The sequence below is a fragment of the Thunnus albacares genome, chromosome 2, assembly GCF_914725855.1.
Source record: "Thunnus albacares chromosome 2, fThuAlb1.1, whole genome shotgun sequence".
In the NCBI taxonomy this organism is placed as follows: Eukaryota; Metazoa; Chordata; class Actinopteri; order Scombriformes; family Scombridae; genus Thunnus; species Thunnus albacares.
This window is the reverse complement of record NC_058107.1, coordinates 35,457,793-35,476,041: the sequence shown is the minus strand read 5'-3', so window position 1 is coordinate 35,476,041 and position 18,249 is coordinate 35,457,793. Positions and strand designations below refer to the sequence as shown.

The window sequence follows — 18,249 nt, the reverse complement described above, 5'->3', positions numbered from 1 at the left end:
AATCTCTCCCTACAGGTGTTGCAGTTATTTGGCTTCTCATCTGTGTGGACTCTTCTAATGCGGATTATCGAGTCACCTTTAACACAGAAATCTCACCCACATATTTTGCAATTATATGGCCTCTCATCTGTGTCGGCTCTCGTACTGTATGTTCATTCAATTTGGACTTTTGACCCGTGTGAGTATTCAGGTGAATCTTTGACATAGCACGGTTACATACATTAACTGTTATCAGTGTCTATTTTGCGGTTTTATCTCTTCATTTCTAGTCCATCCTGAGTCTCTGTGTCTGTGTCTCATTTGTGATCTTTGCTCTCGGCTACATGAGAGTTGTGAGAGAGCAGCTGCTCGTCACGGTTTGGTTCTGGTATCACGGAGCTTTTAGCTGACATGCTGACAACATGCTCTCCCTCATGTCATGAAACCTCATCTGTATGAATTCTTATGTGTCTTTTCAACGTAAACATCTGACAGAACTGTTTCCCACTGGTTTGATGACCTCAGTATTGTTCTACAATAGTAAAAATAAAGAGTAATTTGTCCAAACCTTTGACTGTCAGTGTACATATTTTAATCACTGCAGTGGGATATAAAGCTACAGAAGCACATGTCATTCACCAATGAATAAATAATCTGAGGCTTTATCTCATAATTATGAGAAAATACCTCAAAATTACAAGAAAAGATCTCATAATTATGAGATCTTTTCTGTTATTATGAGGAAAGTTAAAGGTGGTTATCAATCATTATTTGAGAAGACAGAGGCATGATGACCTGATTTAATTCGCTTTTATTTATTCTCAACAACGTATAAATGTTGATGTAGTGCTTATAATATTGTCATTCTATGAGTCATTGTTTGTCTCAAGTACGCCTACATAATCCCTCCGGTTATATGCGTCACTCACTGATGCTTCCTTCTTCTTCTTTGGAGTTTTACTGACACCTTCTGGTCTTCAAAAAAACCACACAGCCGTCGTCTGCCCTCCTCTTATACTTCCACTATTTTTTATACTGATTTCTAGTAATAATCCTAATTACTGTAATTGTGTAACCTTTTCTAGCCTTTCCTCTGTGTATTTCCTGAATAATATAACAACGTGTTACATGCTTGGATGTTTTTTCCATATTGAAAAGTGAACTGTTGAGATTACTGTGTCTGATTCTGCTCTTTGTGACCGACTCAACCTGCTCCTACTGCTGCTGTATTTCATGTACACAGACCCATCAGGATGTCTGAACTAATAATGATACCATCCACATTATTCAGTGACATTAATATCTCACAGTGTCTCAAATCAAGGACGAAATAAAAGCTAATTAAACCAGGTAAAGCCATTGTATCATGCCTTTGTCTTCTCAAATGATGATGATTGATAACCATCTTAAACTTTTCTCATAATTACAAGATCACAATCTTGTAACTACAAGAAAACTATCTCATAATTATGAGATCTTTTCTTGTAGTTTTCGGATCTTTTCATATAATTATGAGATGCTGAAGTCATAAATATGTGATAAGGATTTTTTTTATTGGTTGATGCAATTCCACCTTTCAAATAAACCTTTTTGAAACACTGCAAATATTTCTTCAGCAGCAGCAGTTAGTTGCTCGCTGATTAACTCTCTCAAACACTGAACTGAAGACATTGTTGTTGAATTTAAAGCAACATTTCACAATCCAACTGACCCAGCAGTTGGATTGTTATATATATATATATATATATATATATATATGTATAATTTACTGTGTGTGTTGTAACTTTAGTCTAAACTTGTACTCCCAAAGAAGATTGTTAGAAACGGGTTCCAGCTTTTTATTTATTTATTTTTTATTATGAACAAGACTCTGAAAACTTTGTGTCACATCTGAAGCCCCAAGCAACAAAAGTTGTATAAAATCCAACCAACTTAAAAAAATAAAATATAAATTCTGCAAACAAAAAAAAGGACTCTAGTCTAGTCGGGTGAAAACATTACTGACTGAACATCACCAGAGAATTTAAAATCCACTCATATAACTGAGGTTGTGTATAAAAACAGTTAAAACATAAATCACACCATCAGTTTCACAGCCACTACTGTGCACTCTTGGATTCTTCCAAGATTTGGGATATTATGACTGTTTCAAAATTGATGGCACGGTTGGAAATGTACGACTTCGTTACACTGAGATATTGTGACCTTTGTTTATGTAAATCCATAATCAGTTCAATCACAAAGATGTAACTACTGCAAACCTGTATTCATCTTAGTTCCCTGTATGCAATATAATATGTTTCACACTGTTTCCCCTACAATATTTTTTGGGCCCGGTGGTACGAATAAACCCTAAAGAGACGAGGCACTCACATTGCGTCAAGGGTTTCCCTGGCAACGACACAGAGGTTGACTCACGTATTAGAACAGACACAAATGATTATTGATTTCCAAATGAATGGATATTTAGTGTTATTTTTGGCATTAAAGAAAAGATTTCTTTGGCCCGGTGGCCCACCAGGCCTGTGCAACTACAGGGGAAACACTGCTTCACCACTTCAGACCGTCGTACATCTTTTCTGTCAGGTGTTTTTCACTCTTGTGGACTCTCCTCATGCGAGCTGTCAAGTCACCAAAAAGTCTAAAAGTTCTCCCACACATTCGTACAATTAAACGGCTTCTCTCCAGCGTGGATTCTCATGTGCGTTTTCAAATCTGGCAGTTGAGAGTATCTTTTCCCACAGGTGTTGCAGAGATACGGCTTTTCACCAGCGTGGGTCTTCATGTGGACCAACAACCCGCTACTAGACCTGAAATCTTTCCCGCATGTTTTGCATGGATACGGCTTCTCACCCGTGTGGATTCTCATGTGCTTTTTCAACGCTGACATGTGACGGAAGTTTTTCCCGCAGGTGTTGCAGAGGTACGGCTTCTCGCCTGTGTGGATTCTCATGTGCCTTTTCATATCCGACGTGTCACCGAAGGTTTTCCCACAGGTGTTACAAAGGTACGGCTTCTCACCTGTGTGTATTCTCATGTGCTTTTTTAATCCCGACAGATCACTTAGGCTTTTCCCGCAGGTGTTGCAGAGGTACGGCTTTTCACCTGTGTGGGTTCTCATGTGGCTTTTCAAGACGTTGTGAAGTCTGAAATCTTTCCCACATGTTTTGCAAGAATACGGTTTCTCACCGGTGTGTATCAACATATGTCTTTTTGACGCTGACAAGTCACTAAATCTTTTCCCGCAGGTGTTGCAGAGGTGCGGCTTCTCACCTGTGTGTACTCTCAAGTGTAGATTTAATTTGTACCTCTCTTTGAAAGACTTCCCGCAAGTGTCACATATTAAAGACTTCTGACCTGTGTAGGTGTTTAAGTGAATTTTGGTGGAGTTGCAAACATTGTTAGTTTGACTTTTGCTTCTGTCATGTCCCTTCTGTGGTTTTGTCTCTTCATTTCTAGTTGATCCTGAGTCTTCATGTTTGTCTCCTTTGTGATCTCGGCTCTCAGCTACATGAGAGTTGTGAGAGAGCAGCTGGTCGTCACTGTTTGTTTCTGGTACCACAGAGATGCTGACAACGTGCTCTTTCTCTGCTGCACTCTGAGTTTCATCAGGACTCAAGTCCAGAGTCTGATTTTCACTTTTGCCACTTTCCCCACAAGTAGGAGTCAACATAAAGGTTTCAGTCTCCTGCTGCAGTACCAGCTGCTCTCCCTCCAGACTGGTGCACAGTTCCTCCTGTTCCTCTTTAATCTGTGGAGGATCTGCAGCAGCAGGAACCTCCTCCTCCTCCTTGCAGACATGCTGCTGCAGGAGCTCTGGAGGGACAAAAAGGGAGAAAGGGTGAAGAAAAAATGCAACCGGAGCAACATAAGTACATTATTCTATATGTGTTATTTTATAGTTGTCTTCAGTGTTGTTCTACAGTGTAGAATATAGTATAAATAGAGAAAAACCTTTGAATGAGTTGTTCTGTCCAAACTTTTGACTGTTACTGTACATGGCATATGAAGCTGACTCCCCTGTTTCTAGTTTTAAATTATTAAGCCTTTACAAACCTGTTCTGTGTAACTTTATTTCTGGTTTTAGAAGGATATCCAGCAGTCTGCGCTGACGGTAGATCTCCTCCTCATAATCGACGATAGTTTTTTGAAAAACTGCGAATATTTCTTCAGCAGCAGCAGTTAGTCGTTCATTGATTTCCTGTCTCAAACACTGAATTGAAGGCATTGTTGCTTAATTATTCGTGAGATGTGTCATTGTCCTGCTGAGGAACTTCTTCCCAAACACAAGACATCAAGCGACAAGCTTCTGTGTTGTTTACTTCCGCGTTCTTCTTCTTCTTCTGTGGTGTTTAAAGGCATCTAGTCTCCATGTAGTTGCATTACTGCCATCTTCCGGAGTCCGTCAGCTGCTACAGTGTTTTTCCAGCAGTCCTGTTTCCCTCAGGAAGTTGATGAAACATTTATCTTCTGCCCTGTTTACTTTCACCCCGCTCCAGTATGCTCTTTAATTCTCTTCCTCTCATCTCTAATCTTTACATTTCCTCCATCATGTCCTCCCTCTCTGAAGTATATCTATTGCAGTTGGGGATAACATGCTCCCCTGTATCTTACACTGCCTACTTTCCTGTCTCCTGATCTCAATACTGTTGATATTCTCTGTTGTTATTTTTTTTCCATACAATCCCCTTTCCCTCTGGTTTGGATAGTTTGATACAGATGTCTATGTTTCCTTTCCTACGAGCTTGTTTAGCCAGTTTGTCCACTTTTTCGTTTCCTCTGACGCCTATGTGAGCCGTGTGAAAGAAAATTGAATAGCAGGTTATCATTTTATAAATCTTTTGTATATATGTTACAAATGTTTTTAAACTAAAGAGTCAATGTTTGTTATCAACTGAATGTGATGTGATGTCATTGTCATTTTGGGGACTTTGCAGAGACTTTTTCTTTATTAACTTGTGCCTTCCTTACCTCATCTTCTAGACATAATACTGAATCCAAAGTACCCCTGCCTCTCCTAAATCCAATCTGTCACCCTGCTCTTTGCTGTTGATTCTCTACGTAATACATTAACCTTTCGTTTACCATGCTTTCCATAAGTTTACATATATGCAACGTTAGGGCAACTGGCCTATAATTTGATGGGTTACTTGCATCTTTCCCTGGCTTCCTTACAGGAACATTAACTTGCTGGTATGCTACCTTCCTCCCACTGTTAAGTTCCAACAATGAAAATGTGTTTTTTTAGTTCCAGATACAATTAAACGTGTTTTTAAGCCAATAAGCATCAAGGTTGACCAACAATTGATGAGTTGTCTCATATACATATTTTTTATTTTAATCAGGCAGTCTCATTAAGATCTCTTTCTCTTCGATCCGAGATCAAGAAACATTCATAAGACAAGAACACAATCAAGCAGACAGAAACAACACAGCTATACAATCAATAAAAAATTAATAAAAATGGTTACAAGAATCATAAAAAAACATCAGATAATAAAGCTTTAAAATCTCCAAGAGGAATGAAAGACTCAAGTTTTGAAGGCAGTTTGAAGTTGATTCCTTTTAAAAAGGTGCAGAGTATCTGAAACCAGTTCTGCCAACATTAGTGTGAACCTGAGGGACATCTATCTACTAAAGGAACGTATGTTTTTTCACTCTTGTGGACTCTCCTCATGTGGACCGTCAAATTACCAGGAAGTCTAAAAGCTCTCACACACAACGTGCAAGTAAACGGCTTCTCACCTGTGTGGATACTCATGTGCGTTTTCAAATCCGCCATCTGACGGTATCTTTTCCCACAGGTGTTGCAGACGTACGGCCTCTCAACAGTGTGGGTCCTCATGTGGTACAACATCCCGCTACTAGACCTTAAACTTTTCCCACATATTTTGCAAGGACACAGCTTCTCACCCGTGTGGATTCTCACATGGTTTTTCAATCCTGACAAGTGACGGAAGTTGTTCCCACAAGTTTTGCAAGAATACGGCCTCTCACCTGTGTGTATCCTAAGATGCTCTTTCAACGCTTGCACGTGACGGAAGTGTTTCCCGCAGGTGTTGCAAAGGTACGGCTTCTCACCTGTGTGGATTCTCATGTGGATCGACAATCCGTTACTAAACTTGAAACGTTTCCCGCATGTTTTGCAAGAATACTGCTTCTCATCTTTGTGGATTCGACTATGACTTTTCAACTCTGATTCGTTCGAGAATCTTTTCCCGCAGGTTCTGCAAAAATGTGGCTTCTCACTTGTGTGGATTGTTAAATGAGCTTTCAATGCTGATGTTGAACTAAATCTTTTCTCACATGTATTGCAAACGTAAGGTTTCTCACCTGTGTGGACTCTCAGATGTGCATGTAGACTGTACTTGTGCTTAAAAGATTTCCCGCAAGTGTCACATTTTAAGGACGTTTTCCCTGTGACGGTATTACTGTGAATCTTTAACGTGGTAGTGTTGTCTTGATTGTTAGTGATATTTTTGCTTTTGTTAAGTCTCTTCTGTGGTTTTGTCTCTTCATTTCTGGTTGTTCCTGAGTTTTCATGTTTGTCTCCTTTGTGATCTCGGCTCTCAGTTACATGAGAGTTGTGAGAGAGCAGCTGGTCGTCACTGTTTGGTTCTGGTACCACAGAGATGCTGACAACATGCTCTTTCTTTGCTGCACTCGGAGCTTCATCAGGACTCAAGTCCAGAGTCTGATCTTCACTGTTGCCACTTTCCCCATAAGTAGGAGTCAACATAAAGGTTTTAGTTTCCTGCTGCAGTACCAGCTGCTCTTCCTCCAGACTGGTGCAGAGTTCCTCCTGTTCCTCTTTAATCTGTGGAGGCTCTGGGTCCTCCCGGTCCAGACTGGTGTTCCTCTCCTGGTTACAGAGCTGCTGGTCAGCAGGAATCTCCTCCTCCTTACAGACATGCTGCTGTGGGAGCTCTGGAGGGAGAAAAAAGGAGAGAGGTTGAAGAAAAGATGCAGACATCCAAGGAAATAATTACAAGTACAGTACCAGTCATAGTTTGGGTACACCTACTCGTTTAAGGTTTTTTTTTATTTTGTGACTGTTTTCTACATCGTCGAACAATACTGAAGACAACACAAAGTGGCCACCTTGTACTTTGATCACAGCTTTTGCACACTCTTGGCATTCTCTCAACCAGCTTCATCAGAATGTTTTTTCAACAGTCTTGAAGGATTTCCCACACATGCTGAGAACTTGTCGGCTGCTTTTCCTTTGACTCTGCAGTCCAACTCATCCCAAACCATCTCGATTGTGGAGACAAGGTCATCTGATGCAGTACTCCATCACTCTCCTTCTTGGTCAAATAGTCACTTATATTAGCCAGGAGATGTGTTGTCATGAGGGCCCCACTGAGCACAAACCAGGTGGGACGGTGTGTCGCTGCAGATAGCCATGCTAGTTAAATGTGCCTTGAGTAAAAAAAAAAAAAAAAAAAAAAAAAGAGATTTCCACTGGTCTAATATCCATTCCTTGTGTTTCTTGGTCTAAACAACTCTAGTCTTATTATTGTCTCCTTCAGTAGTGGTTTCTTTCTCTTTACTTAGTTAAACAGTTCTTGCCATAATATGGATTCCTACAGTAGTCAAATAGGGCTATTTACTGTATACCAACACATCTTGATGGTCCCAAACACATTTTGAAGGCAAGAATTTCCACCAGTTAACTTTTGACGAAGCTTATCTGTTGATTGAAAACCATCCAGGTGACGACTTCATGAAGCTGGTTAAGATATGGCCTTAAGTATGAAAGATATTTGTTTGTTTACCATATCATTTCTTATGTGTTATTTCACAGTTTTGATGTCTTCGATATGGTTCTACAATGTAGAAAATAGCAATAATAAAGAAAACCTTTGAATGAGTAGGTGTGACCAAACTTTTGACTGTTATTGTACATCTTTTAACTGCTGTGATGGTATATAAAGCTAACTCCTTTGTTTTATAGTATTAGAATAATAAGCCTTTACAAACCTATTCTGTGTGCATTTATTTCAGGGAGAATCTTCTGCTCCTTACATACATGCCGCTGTGGAAGCTCTGGAGGAACAAAACACATCACAAATGTGTTACTGATGTCGTGACAGAAAGACGGAGATCTGACCAAATAAATACAAGTCTGGATCTGAGACAATAAGATCTCATATTAGTCAAATTAAACTGTTTTTTTTAAAGATCATTAAGGTTTTACAGACCTGTTCTGTGTAACCGTATTTCTGGTTTCCAAACGATATCCAGCAGTTTGCGCTGACGGTCGATCTCTTCCTCGAACTCGACGATAGTTTTTTGAAAAACTGCGAATATTTCTTCAGCAGCAGCAGTTAGTCGCTGGTTCATCAACTCTCTCAAACACTGAACTGAAGACATTCTTGTTTAATTACACGTTAAACATTTAACTGCGCTACGACTACGCCGTTGTCTTCCAGCTAATTCGATAGATACGCGATTAGCCTTTACTTCCGCTCGGTGTCACGCTGTTAAGTTCCGTCAGTGGAATGAGGTAGTATTTTGTTCCGTTTCCGCTTTTTTTGCATTGTATTAGGAGTTTGAGCCCTGAATCTCATCAGCAGGGGTCTGTTCTCTTCACACATCCATGGGATGAACAGTAGAAGTAGTACAGGCGTAGCCTTTTAACGAGCTTCGCTATTGGTTTACCCTGTGAGGCTCCACCTCGGCACCTGGAGCTTTGCACTCACCGCCCAATCAGGAGGCAGCTACCGCGCTGCACCCTCCCGCCATAAAGACCCAGCGCACCCGCTGCTCGCCCCCCTTTGAAACTCAGCAACGACAACTGGGACCAGCTGGGTCTGAAGTTAGAGGGCCATGCATGTACTCATAGAACTGGAGTTACATCCAGGTACGTGTTTCGCCCTCTGACAGGCTTCGTTATTGGTTAAAACCTATAAGGTGAAGGCCGTTACGGATGAGATGTACTCCCAGCTGGGCCTGAACACACACACAACCAAAACATACAGCAGTCCAACACTGCCTGCCTGAGGGCCTCGCACCAGACTGCAATAAGCCAGAAATATGCTGGGCACTTACCAAAAAGCTCAGATGAGGTCCCCCGAGACAGTGCACCAAGCACTGAATGAGATACCGAACCAGCAGTCAAGTCCCTGAGATAGGTTGAGGTGGAATACCAAGATGTGGCCAAATGGATGTCCTCACTGAGACACCCCTGAAAAGCGCCATAGGGGACATGATGCCCCTGGTGGAGTGCACTCTCAGACCCGCTGGGGGGGAGGGTGACCCGCCGCCTTATAACTTCTGCGGATCGTATCACAGATGCAGTGAACGACTCGCTGCTCAGACAGAGGTGCTCAACATAGCAGATCACACGCATGGGGCACAGGTTGTGAAGATATTCCTCATCCCTGTTGGCATGAGGAGGCGGGGGGGGGCCCTCAGGCAACCGACCTTCAACCTGAATGAGGAGGTGATGACCTTAGGTCAGAAGGACGGATTTGGAGGTAGCTCCACCAACCCCCTATTGTCACTGATCCACATACAAGAGGGCTGCAAAGATGAGGTGCACAGGTTTCCCGCCCTCTTGGCTGATGCCAAGAGGGTTACATTACCTCTAGGTCCATCCGAACCAGAGGCCCAAAATGCCGACCCACTAAGCTGTCCAGCACCATTTGAAGGTCCGATTGAGGAACGAAGCGTCAAGAGGGGCCTCAGCCTGCAGGCCTCTTGCTATCCCAGTGGATGGCTTCTAGCCAGACCACATTGATTTGGACCATTGTGGTCTGCCATAATCGCAGCTGCAAACACCCACAAAGTGGAAGCAGCATGACGATTATCGGATAAGCCCTGCAGGAAATGTAAAATACCCTGTAGGGGGCAGGAATGTGGATCGAGGTCTGTGGCCTTGCATCAGTCCGCAAACACCTGCAGATGTGCCATGTAAACCCTAGAGGTGGACGAGGCAGGGGCGTTCTAAATCGTAGAGACCACCGCGGCCTGGAGACCCAAGCTGCTCGGTCTCACCGTCTCAACTTTCAGACCATGAGGTGTCATCTCAGAATCGGGCGCGAGAGCTGTGAGCAGATCTGGCACCAGCCATGGGCGTGCCACCACTAGTCAGACCAGGTCCAGGAACCACCTGGCACTCTCAATTGTGAAACTGTCCTTTAATTTTTCCAGAGTATTCTGCAGATTGATCCTGTCTGTGATGGATGTCGTCAATCTTCAGCTTCCTATATCCATGTTTTGGATATGCTCTCTTTCAACTCTTAGTTGAAAGTATTCAATACAATTTCACAAATTATCTGTGTCTTCGTCAAACCATCTTCTTTATTCTTATTTGGAGTCAACTTCACGCCTGTAATATCAAATCATATGAAAAACTTTATAGCTTTTGTAACTGGACGCCTGATTCTTGTCAGGTAGAAATCTGCTCTACCTACTCATCACGCTTGGATTACAGATATTTTATACTTTAAGATGCAAAAAATGAGATTTACTACTCCACTACACATGTGTAAATGTATGAATGTATGAGAACACACATATAGATATTTACTTTTATATTTTCCATGTAACTACACAACTATTTATTTCTCATAGGTGACCAGTTTTGTTTTGTTTTTTTGTTGTTGTCTGATTTTGTTTCTTTCTCTCTTGTCTTCTAAATGCTCTCTGTTATAATGACAATATCTGAATTGAAGCTCAATATGCTATTCATCTGTTATTTGATTGGAAACCCAATAAACAAAGTTTCTGCAGGCAAAGTGTGGTCTACAGAAATCAAAATGTTCTGATCTGCTTTTTAAAAAAGATGGATGAATGTACACACTCATTCTTTTCATTTGACAAGCTGTCAAAACATAATAATTTGTGTTGTAAGCACAAAGTCTTCGTCCACAAGTAATTGTCTGTATCTTCTTTAGACTGAGACATCAGATATATCAATACAGTGTCTGCCTTCATTGATCCTTTACTCCAGTACTCTGCTGCTGTCTGTTGGCTGAACACAAGCCCTTGTTTGCATTAGTGCTGTTATGCATTTTTCTTCCTCTCATTATAGAAAGTACATTTTCTGATCATAGCAAACCTTCAAATGTCATATAAATATAATTATATGAATGTTACAAACTAAAAACATTATTATTATATCAGTATTATTATGCTGATTAGCCTACAGACATACTGTAATTCCACTTAATTCCATATCATTTAAATGAATATTGTAATACGGTTTATTTTGCTTTGTTGATATGTTTTTGATGTTATTAGTGGTTTTAAGTTGCAATAAAAAAATATAAAATTTTAAGATTACTCTTTGCAACAACATGAACGCAAGGTGTATTTGTCGCCTTCAGGGGACGTCGGAAATATTGTCATTACAATTTAGGTGCATGTGTACGATCAAATAAAGTGATAAATGCCTAAGATGTTATTTATGTTGGGTGGAGAGTTTTCAGGCCTTATTAACATCTGATGGCAAACCGGACTGATTTTTATGTTCAACTAAAGCTGTAATACGCTTCTTCATGCTGTTGTTGCAAAGAAACTCAATGTCAGCTGCTGCTCCATTTCCACTAAAACATTAATTTTGATCTCACTTCAAATCAATAGAACACATCTGAAATGCTTTTTTTGATGGTGAGAGTTTTAACTTTACACTTTACAGACAATGAAGACAACGTTAGTATGTTCGGAAAGTCACCACACGGCGGCGCTGTTTCTCGTCTCCGAGGCTGCAGATCACTGGCAGTGAATGGAAGTCCAAAGAGTAAGGTCAAGATAACAAGAGTTAGCCAGTAAAATACCGGAAGTTCGACTATTTGCCTTTAAAAATAAAATCCATAAACTTATCTAGAAAATTTTAGAAAAAAACTTTTCTAAATCAAAATATTTTTAAACTGTATAACTCTAACTTTGAACTCTGACCAGTTCTCGTTTCATCCTGTAATCTATTTGTGTTGGTGTTCTAGTAAGTAATGTTTTTAAAAAAAAAAAAAAAAAAAAAGTTTACAATTTATCTTAAAATGTCTAAAAAGGAAAATCAGACACTTTAAATCAGTATAACTAGTTCAAATACACTTTCAAAATGTTCAGGTAGCCTTTGGTTTAATTTAATTTTGCTGAAGGTTAGCCTTCTATATCCAAACCAGTCTGAAGGACTGATTGTGAACAACTGTCATCATTAGAAATTTTATATTAACAAGGAGAACATTAGAAAAAAGAAAGTCTTAAATAAAGTCTTTTAATTTTACATGCGGGGAGGACACAGATTACTGCCATTACTCCATCTTTACATAGCAAATAGTTGTTTGCATCTAGTGAGGCTGAATATCATATATTGCACTTTTAAATGTACCTTACAGGAGTTAATACCATCTATTACAAAGGACATTTCTAATCAATTAATTAATTTTACTTTTTTGGGGTTTTTTTGTTTGCTCAAAGTGTCATTTCTAAGAAAAAGATCATATATACCTATTCCTGCTCTATTTGTTTAACTTTTCCTGCAAACGTTAAATCAGTCAAATATTTTTATTACTGTATTTGACATGTATTTACACTTTTCTTTCCTCTTTCTGTAAATTTATGTGGATTCGCCTTTATTTTGTAAAGAGAAAACCCGGAAGTCATCTTACACTTTTTCCGCTAGCTTGACGTAATGCCGCCGCTGTAAAGTTCCTCCTCTCGGTACCGAGACAAGAAGACGTGAAGTGTCTTTTTCTGTCATTTTATGTTGTTGAACCGCTGCTGACGAAACTCACAGGACCCGAGATGTCTCCAGGTTGGTTCTTTGTCACTTTCAAACCACAAACGTGAACATTTTCTCTCCGTTTCAACGCATATTTTTAACCGAACTCCCTGATTTGTTTCCAGATTTCTGTGCTGAATCATGTCTGAAGAAGCGGACTTCGCATGAAAACACGAATTAAAACAACAGTCGTAGGGACTTTTCATTTAGCCAGGGTTTTTTTAAAAATAAGTGTTTACTTCGCTCTTTAGTTAGTTTTGGTCGTGTTTTTATGCGAGTGGAGACAGTAAAACAATGGCTTTCTTCGTGAAAAAGAAGAAATTCAAGTTTCAGACGCATCTGACCCTGGAGGAGCTGACCGCTGTGCCTTTTGTCAACGGAGTTTTGTTCTGCAAGCTGCGGCTGCTGGATGGAGACTTTGTCGCTTCTTCTACCAGGTAAAAAAAAAAGAAATTAAACACCCACAAACATCACTTCATGCATGCAAAATATATTTAAGATGTATTTTAGAGCGTTTTTCTTTCAATTTAATGCAGTTTGGAAATTATGTCCCTCAACTTAAGTCACTTTAAAGCACCTATAGGACCTTAAAGAGCATTAATGGAGCTATGTAGTGAGTTTTGTTGACCTTTTTTATGATTCATGAAGTTTTCCATCCGCTATGTTATGACTATAATATTCTGTATGATACTCAAACTTCTATATAACATGTTTTTTATGCTAAATATAGTAATATTGCAGTGATTGTATGAGATTTCTTATGTTTTTTTTTACTTCATTAGTTTCATAAAAGTCCTCCAAGGACTAAATGCTTTGCTGATGCATCATTGCAGAATTTGCAGTAGGATTAATATTGCATCATTAGGGTTTTAAAGCTGCTACATTGCAGTTTTAAGTATTTCAGGATTGCATTGCACCAACTTTTTAGCCAGATCAGCTCCAGCTGGATAATGAAAGACTTTTGGTTTTTCTCTGAGTCAGATTTAAACACAGGGTGTTGCCGTGTTAAGTGTCTGTGTATCTAAACTGGCACCTCAGCTGGACGACCAGACTAAACACAACAAAACCTCTCCAACCAGCACACACTGCTTACACTTTCACAGCTTTAAACTGTCTTAAACTCAATGTTTTTTTATGTTGTGGTTTCTGTTTAAATAACATTAGAATCTGATGAACTAGACTGGTTTCCGGACTTTTCATCTCCTCATTCATGTCCAGATTTTCCTCATCAGACATCGATAACATCAACAACTTTCATCTCATATCCCCCTCCTTGTATTTGATTCTCCAGATGAGATTATATGACCTTTAAACACACATCAGATGTCTGTTCCACTGTTTTACACTTGTTAACGAGCTTAGATGGAGAGTCTGAGAGTCAGTCTGACCTTCAAAACCTCATGACGGATGTGAAAAACCAGGTTGCAGCATGAAAACACAGTTTCCCAAATGTCACTTGTGTTACAAATGAATGTGTCGTGCTGTTGTAAAGTGAAAGTTGAGCTTATTTTAGCAGATTTCTCTAATCTCATGGCATGTTTATGAGTGTTAAAAGTACCTCTGGATGCTCACTGTGTCCTAAATAAGTGGGCAAACATCACACGAAGCTTATTTTGACACTTTTTACCCTCCGTACGTCATTTCAGCTCCTTCCTTTTCAAACCTGAACTGAAGCACAAAGACAGCCTTGCTCTTTTCTCTTGTCTGCTACTCTCTCTTAGAGACTCTGACCCACTAAACTAACCTCAACTTGTAAAACAACACAAGGCATTATATTGTTATCTGGCTAAGTGTTTTATTGGCAGAGAGTCTCTGCACCACCACTAACCCATTTTTCACATGAAAGGATGGGCCTGATTTCGATTTGGACTCGGTTACGTAAAGGATGCCCCACTTCTAGCGCTTGAGTCATCTCAGAGTGTCTGGTGATAAACAAGAGGAAACTGAATCCATGTTTGGTGTCAGAACACCTTAATCAACTCCTTTTTTCTTCCTTTTATCGAGGCGTTTCAAACCCAGTCGGTACCTCGAGTCCATACAGACCTATTATACTTCAAATCCCCGAGCTGACAGACAAGTACGTGGGAGTTAAAGCAGATCATCCTCTTCGTATGCGCTTGTCCTCCCTGTTCTCACGTAAGCATCGTCCTGGCGCAGTTCGTCTGTACGCGAGGGTCGAGCTGAAGGAAAGTAAACACACGCTGACAGATCATGTTAATCTCAAGTGGGTTTCTCATCAGCGCTTGTTATCGTTGTCTTACCTTTCATCAGCAAGAAAAGAGCAGATGGAGAGTTTTAGTTACACAAAAACTTCTGAGAGGCTGATGTAATCTCACCGGTGGAGCCAAAGAACTACAGTTTGTTTCTTCTATATAGAAAACTTAGAAAATGCTCATCCCGTGTTCCCAGAGCCTGCAATGGTGACTTCCAGTTATTTATTTGTATAAATAGCAGCTAAAAACCTCCAAATGTTTCAAACCTTGAGGTGAGGTAGGAAGAAAAAACAACATATTCTCTTCTTTAAAGATGCTCTAACCAGTAGTGTAATATTTAACACACTTAATAATTCATATTTAAAAGATTAAATGACAATAATCACCAACTCTGCAGCTCTACAGAGTGTTTTCAACCCCTTTTAGCTCATTGTTTTGGTTTTATGTGCGGTTCAGTCTCAACACTTTTCATCATCCTTGTGTGCAACAGCAGCTGTTTCCAGCTGTAATGTTTGCTGTCTTATTGCAAAAACTGGATAGTTTACTTCTACAGGGCTCTTAAAGAGATATAAATGCAAACAAACCTGAGAAGTGAATGCTTTTCAAGTCACTCTTTTTGCTTTTCTCATCACAACTCGCATGCAACACCAAAGGGTCAAAAAAACAGGAAGGCACAGACGACAGACCACACACACAGTTCTCAGTTCTACCGCTGATAAGGACGTGAACGTGTCACTGCAGACGTGCGAAATCATATGTTTATCACACACAAGCGTGATTAAACAGTTTCAACATGTTATCGCAGAATGTGTTTAAGATTTCAGTGTGTCCGAGGTTGTGAGAACATCATATTGTTCACTTTAATGTATTTTTAATAAGAAACACTCAGTAATAAATGTGAAATGTTGCCCTATAATAGTTTATTGTTAGTCATATGTGGATCAGAGTCTCTTCTTTCAACTTTACCAGATTGTTATGTTACCAAACATTGTGGTTCTTTGGCTCCAACCTCCGAGGTTTAGCTCATCCAGTGAGATTATTGTTCCTGCCTCCAGAGGATCACAGCCTCATAAAAATGTTTGTTTGTCAAAGTAAGACTCCGATCTGCTGAGAAATAACACGCTAGATCTCCCCCCCGCTCTGCAACCCCTCCCACCCCCCTCTCCTTCTCAGCTCCTGTCCTCTGCAGTGAGGACAGAGATGTCCGAGGTCACTCTCCTCTCTGGACGTTATATAACAGCTCAGATTCCCTCCCTCCCATCTCAGTTATCATCTCTGTAACTGAAAACAAGGCTCTCTCAGAGGAGGAGGCGAGGGCGCAGGGAGGCTCCCTCCGTGGGGGGACAGAGATTAGGGTTATGTCACAGATCTGACAAACCGGGTCTTTGTGCGGGCCTGGCCGGGGCCTCGCCTTGTTGTGGGTCGTGAACAGTGGAGGAATTAACAGCGAGCTTATCCAGCGGACCGCACTGCCTGGCATGAAAACCCTCCCGGAGTGAGTCCCTGTTGGCTCCGAGTCTGGAAGCACAGAGGATCACATGCTGCGAATGTGACCGATGCGTCAGGGCGAGTTTTGTTTGGCCTGTCTGATATCGGCCAGTCATTGTGTCCCACCTTTTGATATGACACAAGTTCAACTGCTGAAGAAAAACTCTCTGGAAAACATGTCATTTCTCATCAGTTATGGCTCTCGAGTGTCACTAATGAATCCCAGTGTTTCCTGCATTTAATACATGTGGTGGATCATGACCTCACAGGGCTGCTGAGAGTTTAGAGAGCTTTCTTTTATCATCCGACTGCTGCTACAGCAACGTATCTACTCTGTAAATCACTTGTCTTGTTTTCTCCTTTGAGAAATAAATCAGAAACCAAAGGGAGAAATTTATATTTTTTGGTTTGGTATTGATTTGTCAGGATGCCATCAGTTCTTTGTCTACATACATTAGCTGGAAACTTTATTTTGATACAGTAAATCACATTTTGTGTAAAGCCATAACGTAGCATTCGATCGTAGGCACAGCAGAAAGTCACACTGAGCCTGATTGCATCCTGCTACACAACACAAGAACCACAGAGTCTGAACAACAAATGTGACCGATGTGTCATCGGCCAGTCATTGTGTCCCACCTTTTGATATGACACAAGTTCAACTGCTGAAGAAAAACTCTCTGGAAAACGTGTCATTTCTCATCACTTATGGCTCTCTAGTGTCACTAATGAATCCCAGTGTTTCCTGCATTTAATACATGTGGTGGATCATGACCTCACAGGCCTGCTGAGAGTTTAGAGAGCTTTCTTTTATCATCCGACTGCTGCTACAGCAACGTATCCACTCTGTAAATCACTTGTCTTGTTTTCTCCTTTGAGAAATAAATCAGAAACCAAAAGGAGAAATTTATATTTTTTGGTTTGGTGTTGATTTGTCAGGATGCCGTCAGTTCTTTGTCTACATACATTAGCTGGAAACTTTATTTTGATACAGTAAATCACATCTTGTGTAAAGCCATAACGTAGCGTTTGATCGTAGGCACAGCAGAAGGTCACACTGAGCCTGATTGCATCCTGCTACACAACACAAGAACCACAGAGTCTGAACAACAAATGTGACCGATGTGTCATCGGCCAGTCATTGTGTCCCACCTTTTGATATGACACAAGTTCAACTGCTGAAGAAAAACTCTCTGGAAAATGTGTCATTTCTCATCAGTTATGGCTCTCGAGTGTCACTAATGAATCCCAGTGTTTCCTGCATTTAATACATGTGGTGGATCATGACCTCACAGGGCTGCTGAGAGTTTAGAGAGTTTTCTTTTATCATGCGACTGCTGCTACAGCAACGTATCTACTCTGTAAATCACTTGTCTTGTTTTCTCCTTTGAGAAATAAATCAGAAACCAAAAGGAGAAGTTTATATTTTTTGGTTTGGTATTAATTTGTCAGGATGCCGTCAGTTCTTTGTCTACATACATTAGCTGGAGACCTTATTTTGATACAGTAAATCACATCTTGTGTAAAGCCAGAAGGTAGTGTTTGATTGAAGGCAGAGCAGACGGTCACACTGAGCCTGATTGCATCCTGCTACACAACACAAGAGCCACAGAGTCTGAACAACAACCCACATTAGCTCTCCTGCTAAAGCCTTCTTCTTATCTAACTCATGAGGCGAGGACGCACTGGACCACTAAACACTTTGGCTGGTTGGTGGCGCTATTTCCTCCATGATCATGATGGACCCCTTTTTTCTCTCTGAAGAAATTACATAGCTTACCACAGAAACACTGCAGTTGATTGGATAGACTAACTGCGAGTTGGGGGGTGCTTGGTTTT

At 40.5% G+C, this 18,249-nt stretch overlaps 2 protein-coding genes across 2 annotated transcripts in view; one reads left to right on the top strand and one right to left on the bottom strand.

Moving 5' to 3' along the window:
* Positions 1 to 1,811: 1,811 nt before the first annotated feature.
* LOC122970030 (zinc finger protein 665-like) lies at positions 1,812 to 8,592 on the bottom strand. The gene is made up of 5 exons (XM_044336126.1): positions 8,184 to 8,592; positions 7,963 to 8,028; positions 5,587 to 6,906; positions 4,036 to 4,212; positions 1,812 to 3,795 (listed from the first exon to the last, which is right to left on the bottom strand). Exons 1-5 carry the CDS (start codon positions 8,353 to 8,355, stop codon positions 2,621 to 2,623), a joined length of 2,910 nt encoding a protein of 969 aa, XP_044192061.1. The 5' UTR covers positions 8,356 to 8,592; the 3' UTR covers positions 1,812 to 2,620.
* A 4,022-nt stretch (positions 8,593 to 12,614) lies between these two features.
* Positions 12,615 to 18,249, top strand: part of fam102aa (family with sequence similarity 102 member Aa) — a 38,419-nt gene continuing 32,784 nt past the window's right edge. The window contains exons 1-2 of the mRNA XM_044332486.1: positions 12,615 to 12,742; positions 12,835 to 13,146. Of these exons, the coding sequence (XP_044188421.1) occupies positions 13,004 to 13,146 (143 nt within the window). The 5' untranslated portion in view covers positions 12,615 to 12,742; positions 12,835 to 13,003. The remainder of the gene's footprint in view (positions 12,743 to 12,834; positions 13,147 to 18,249) is intronic.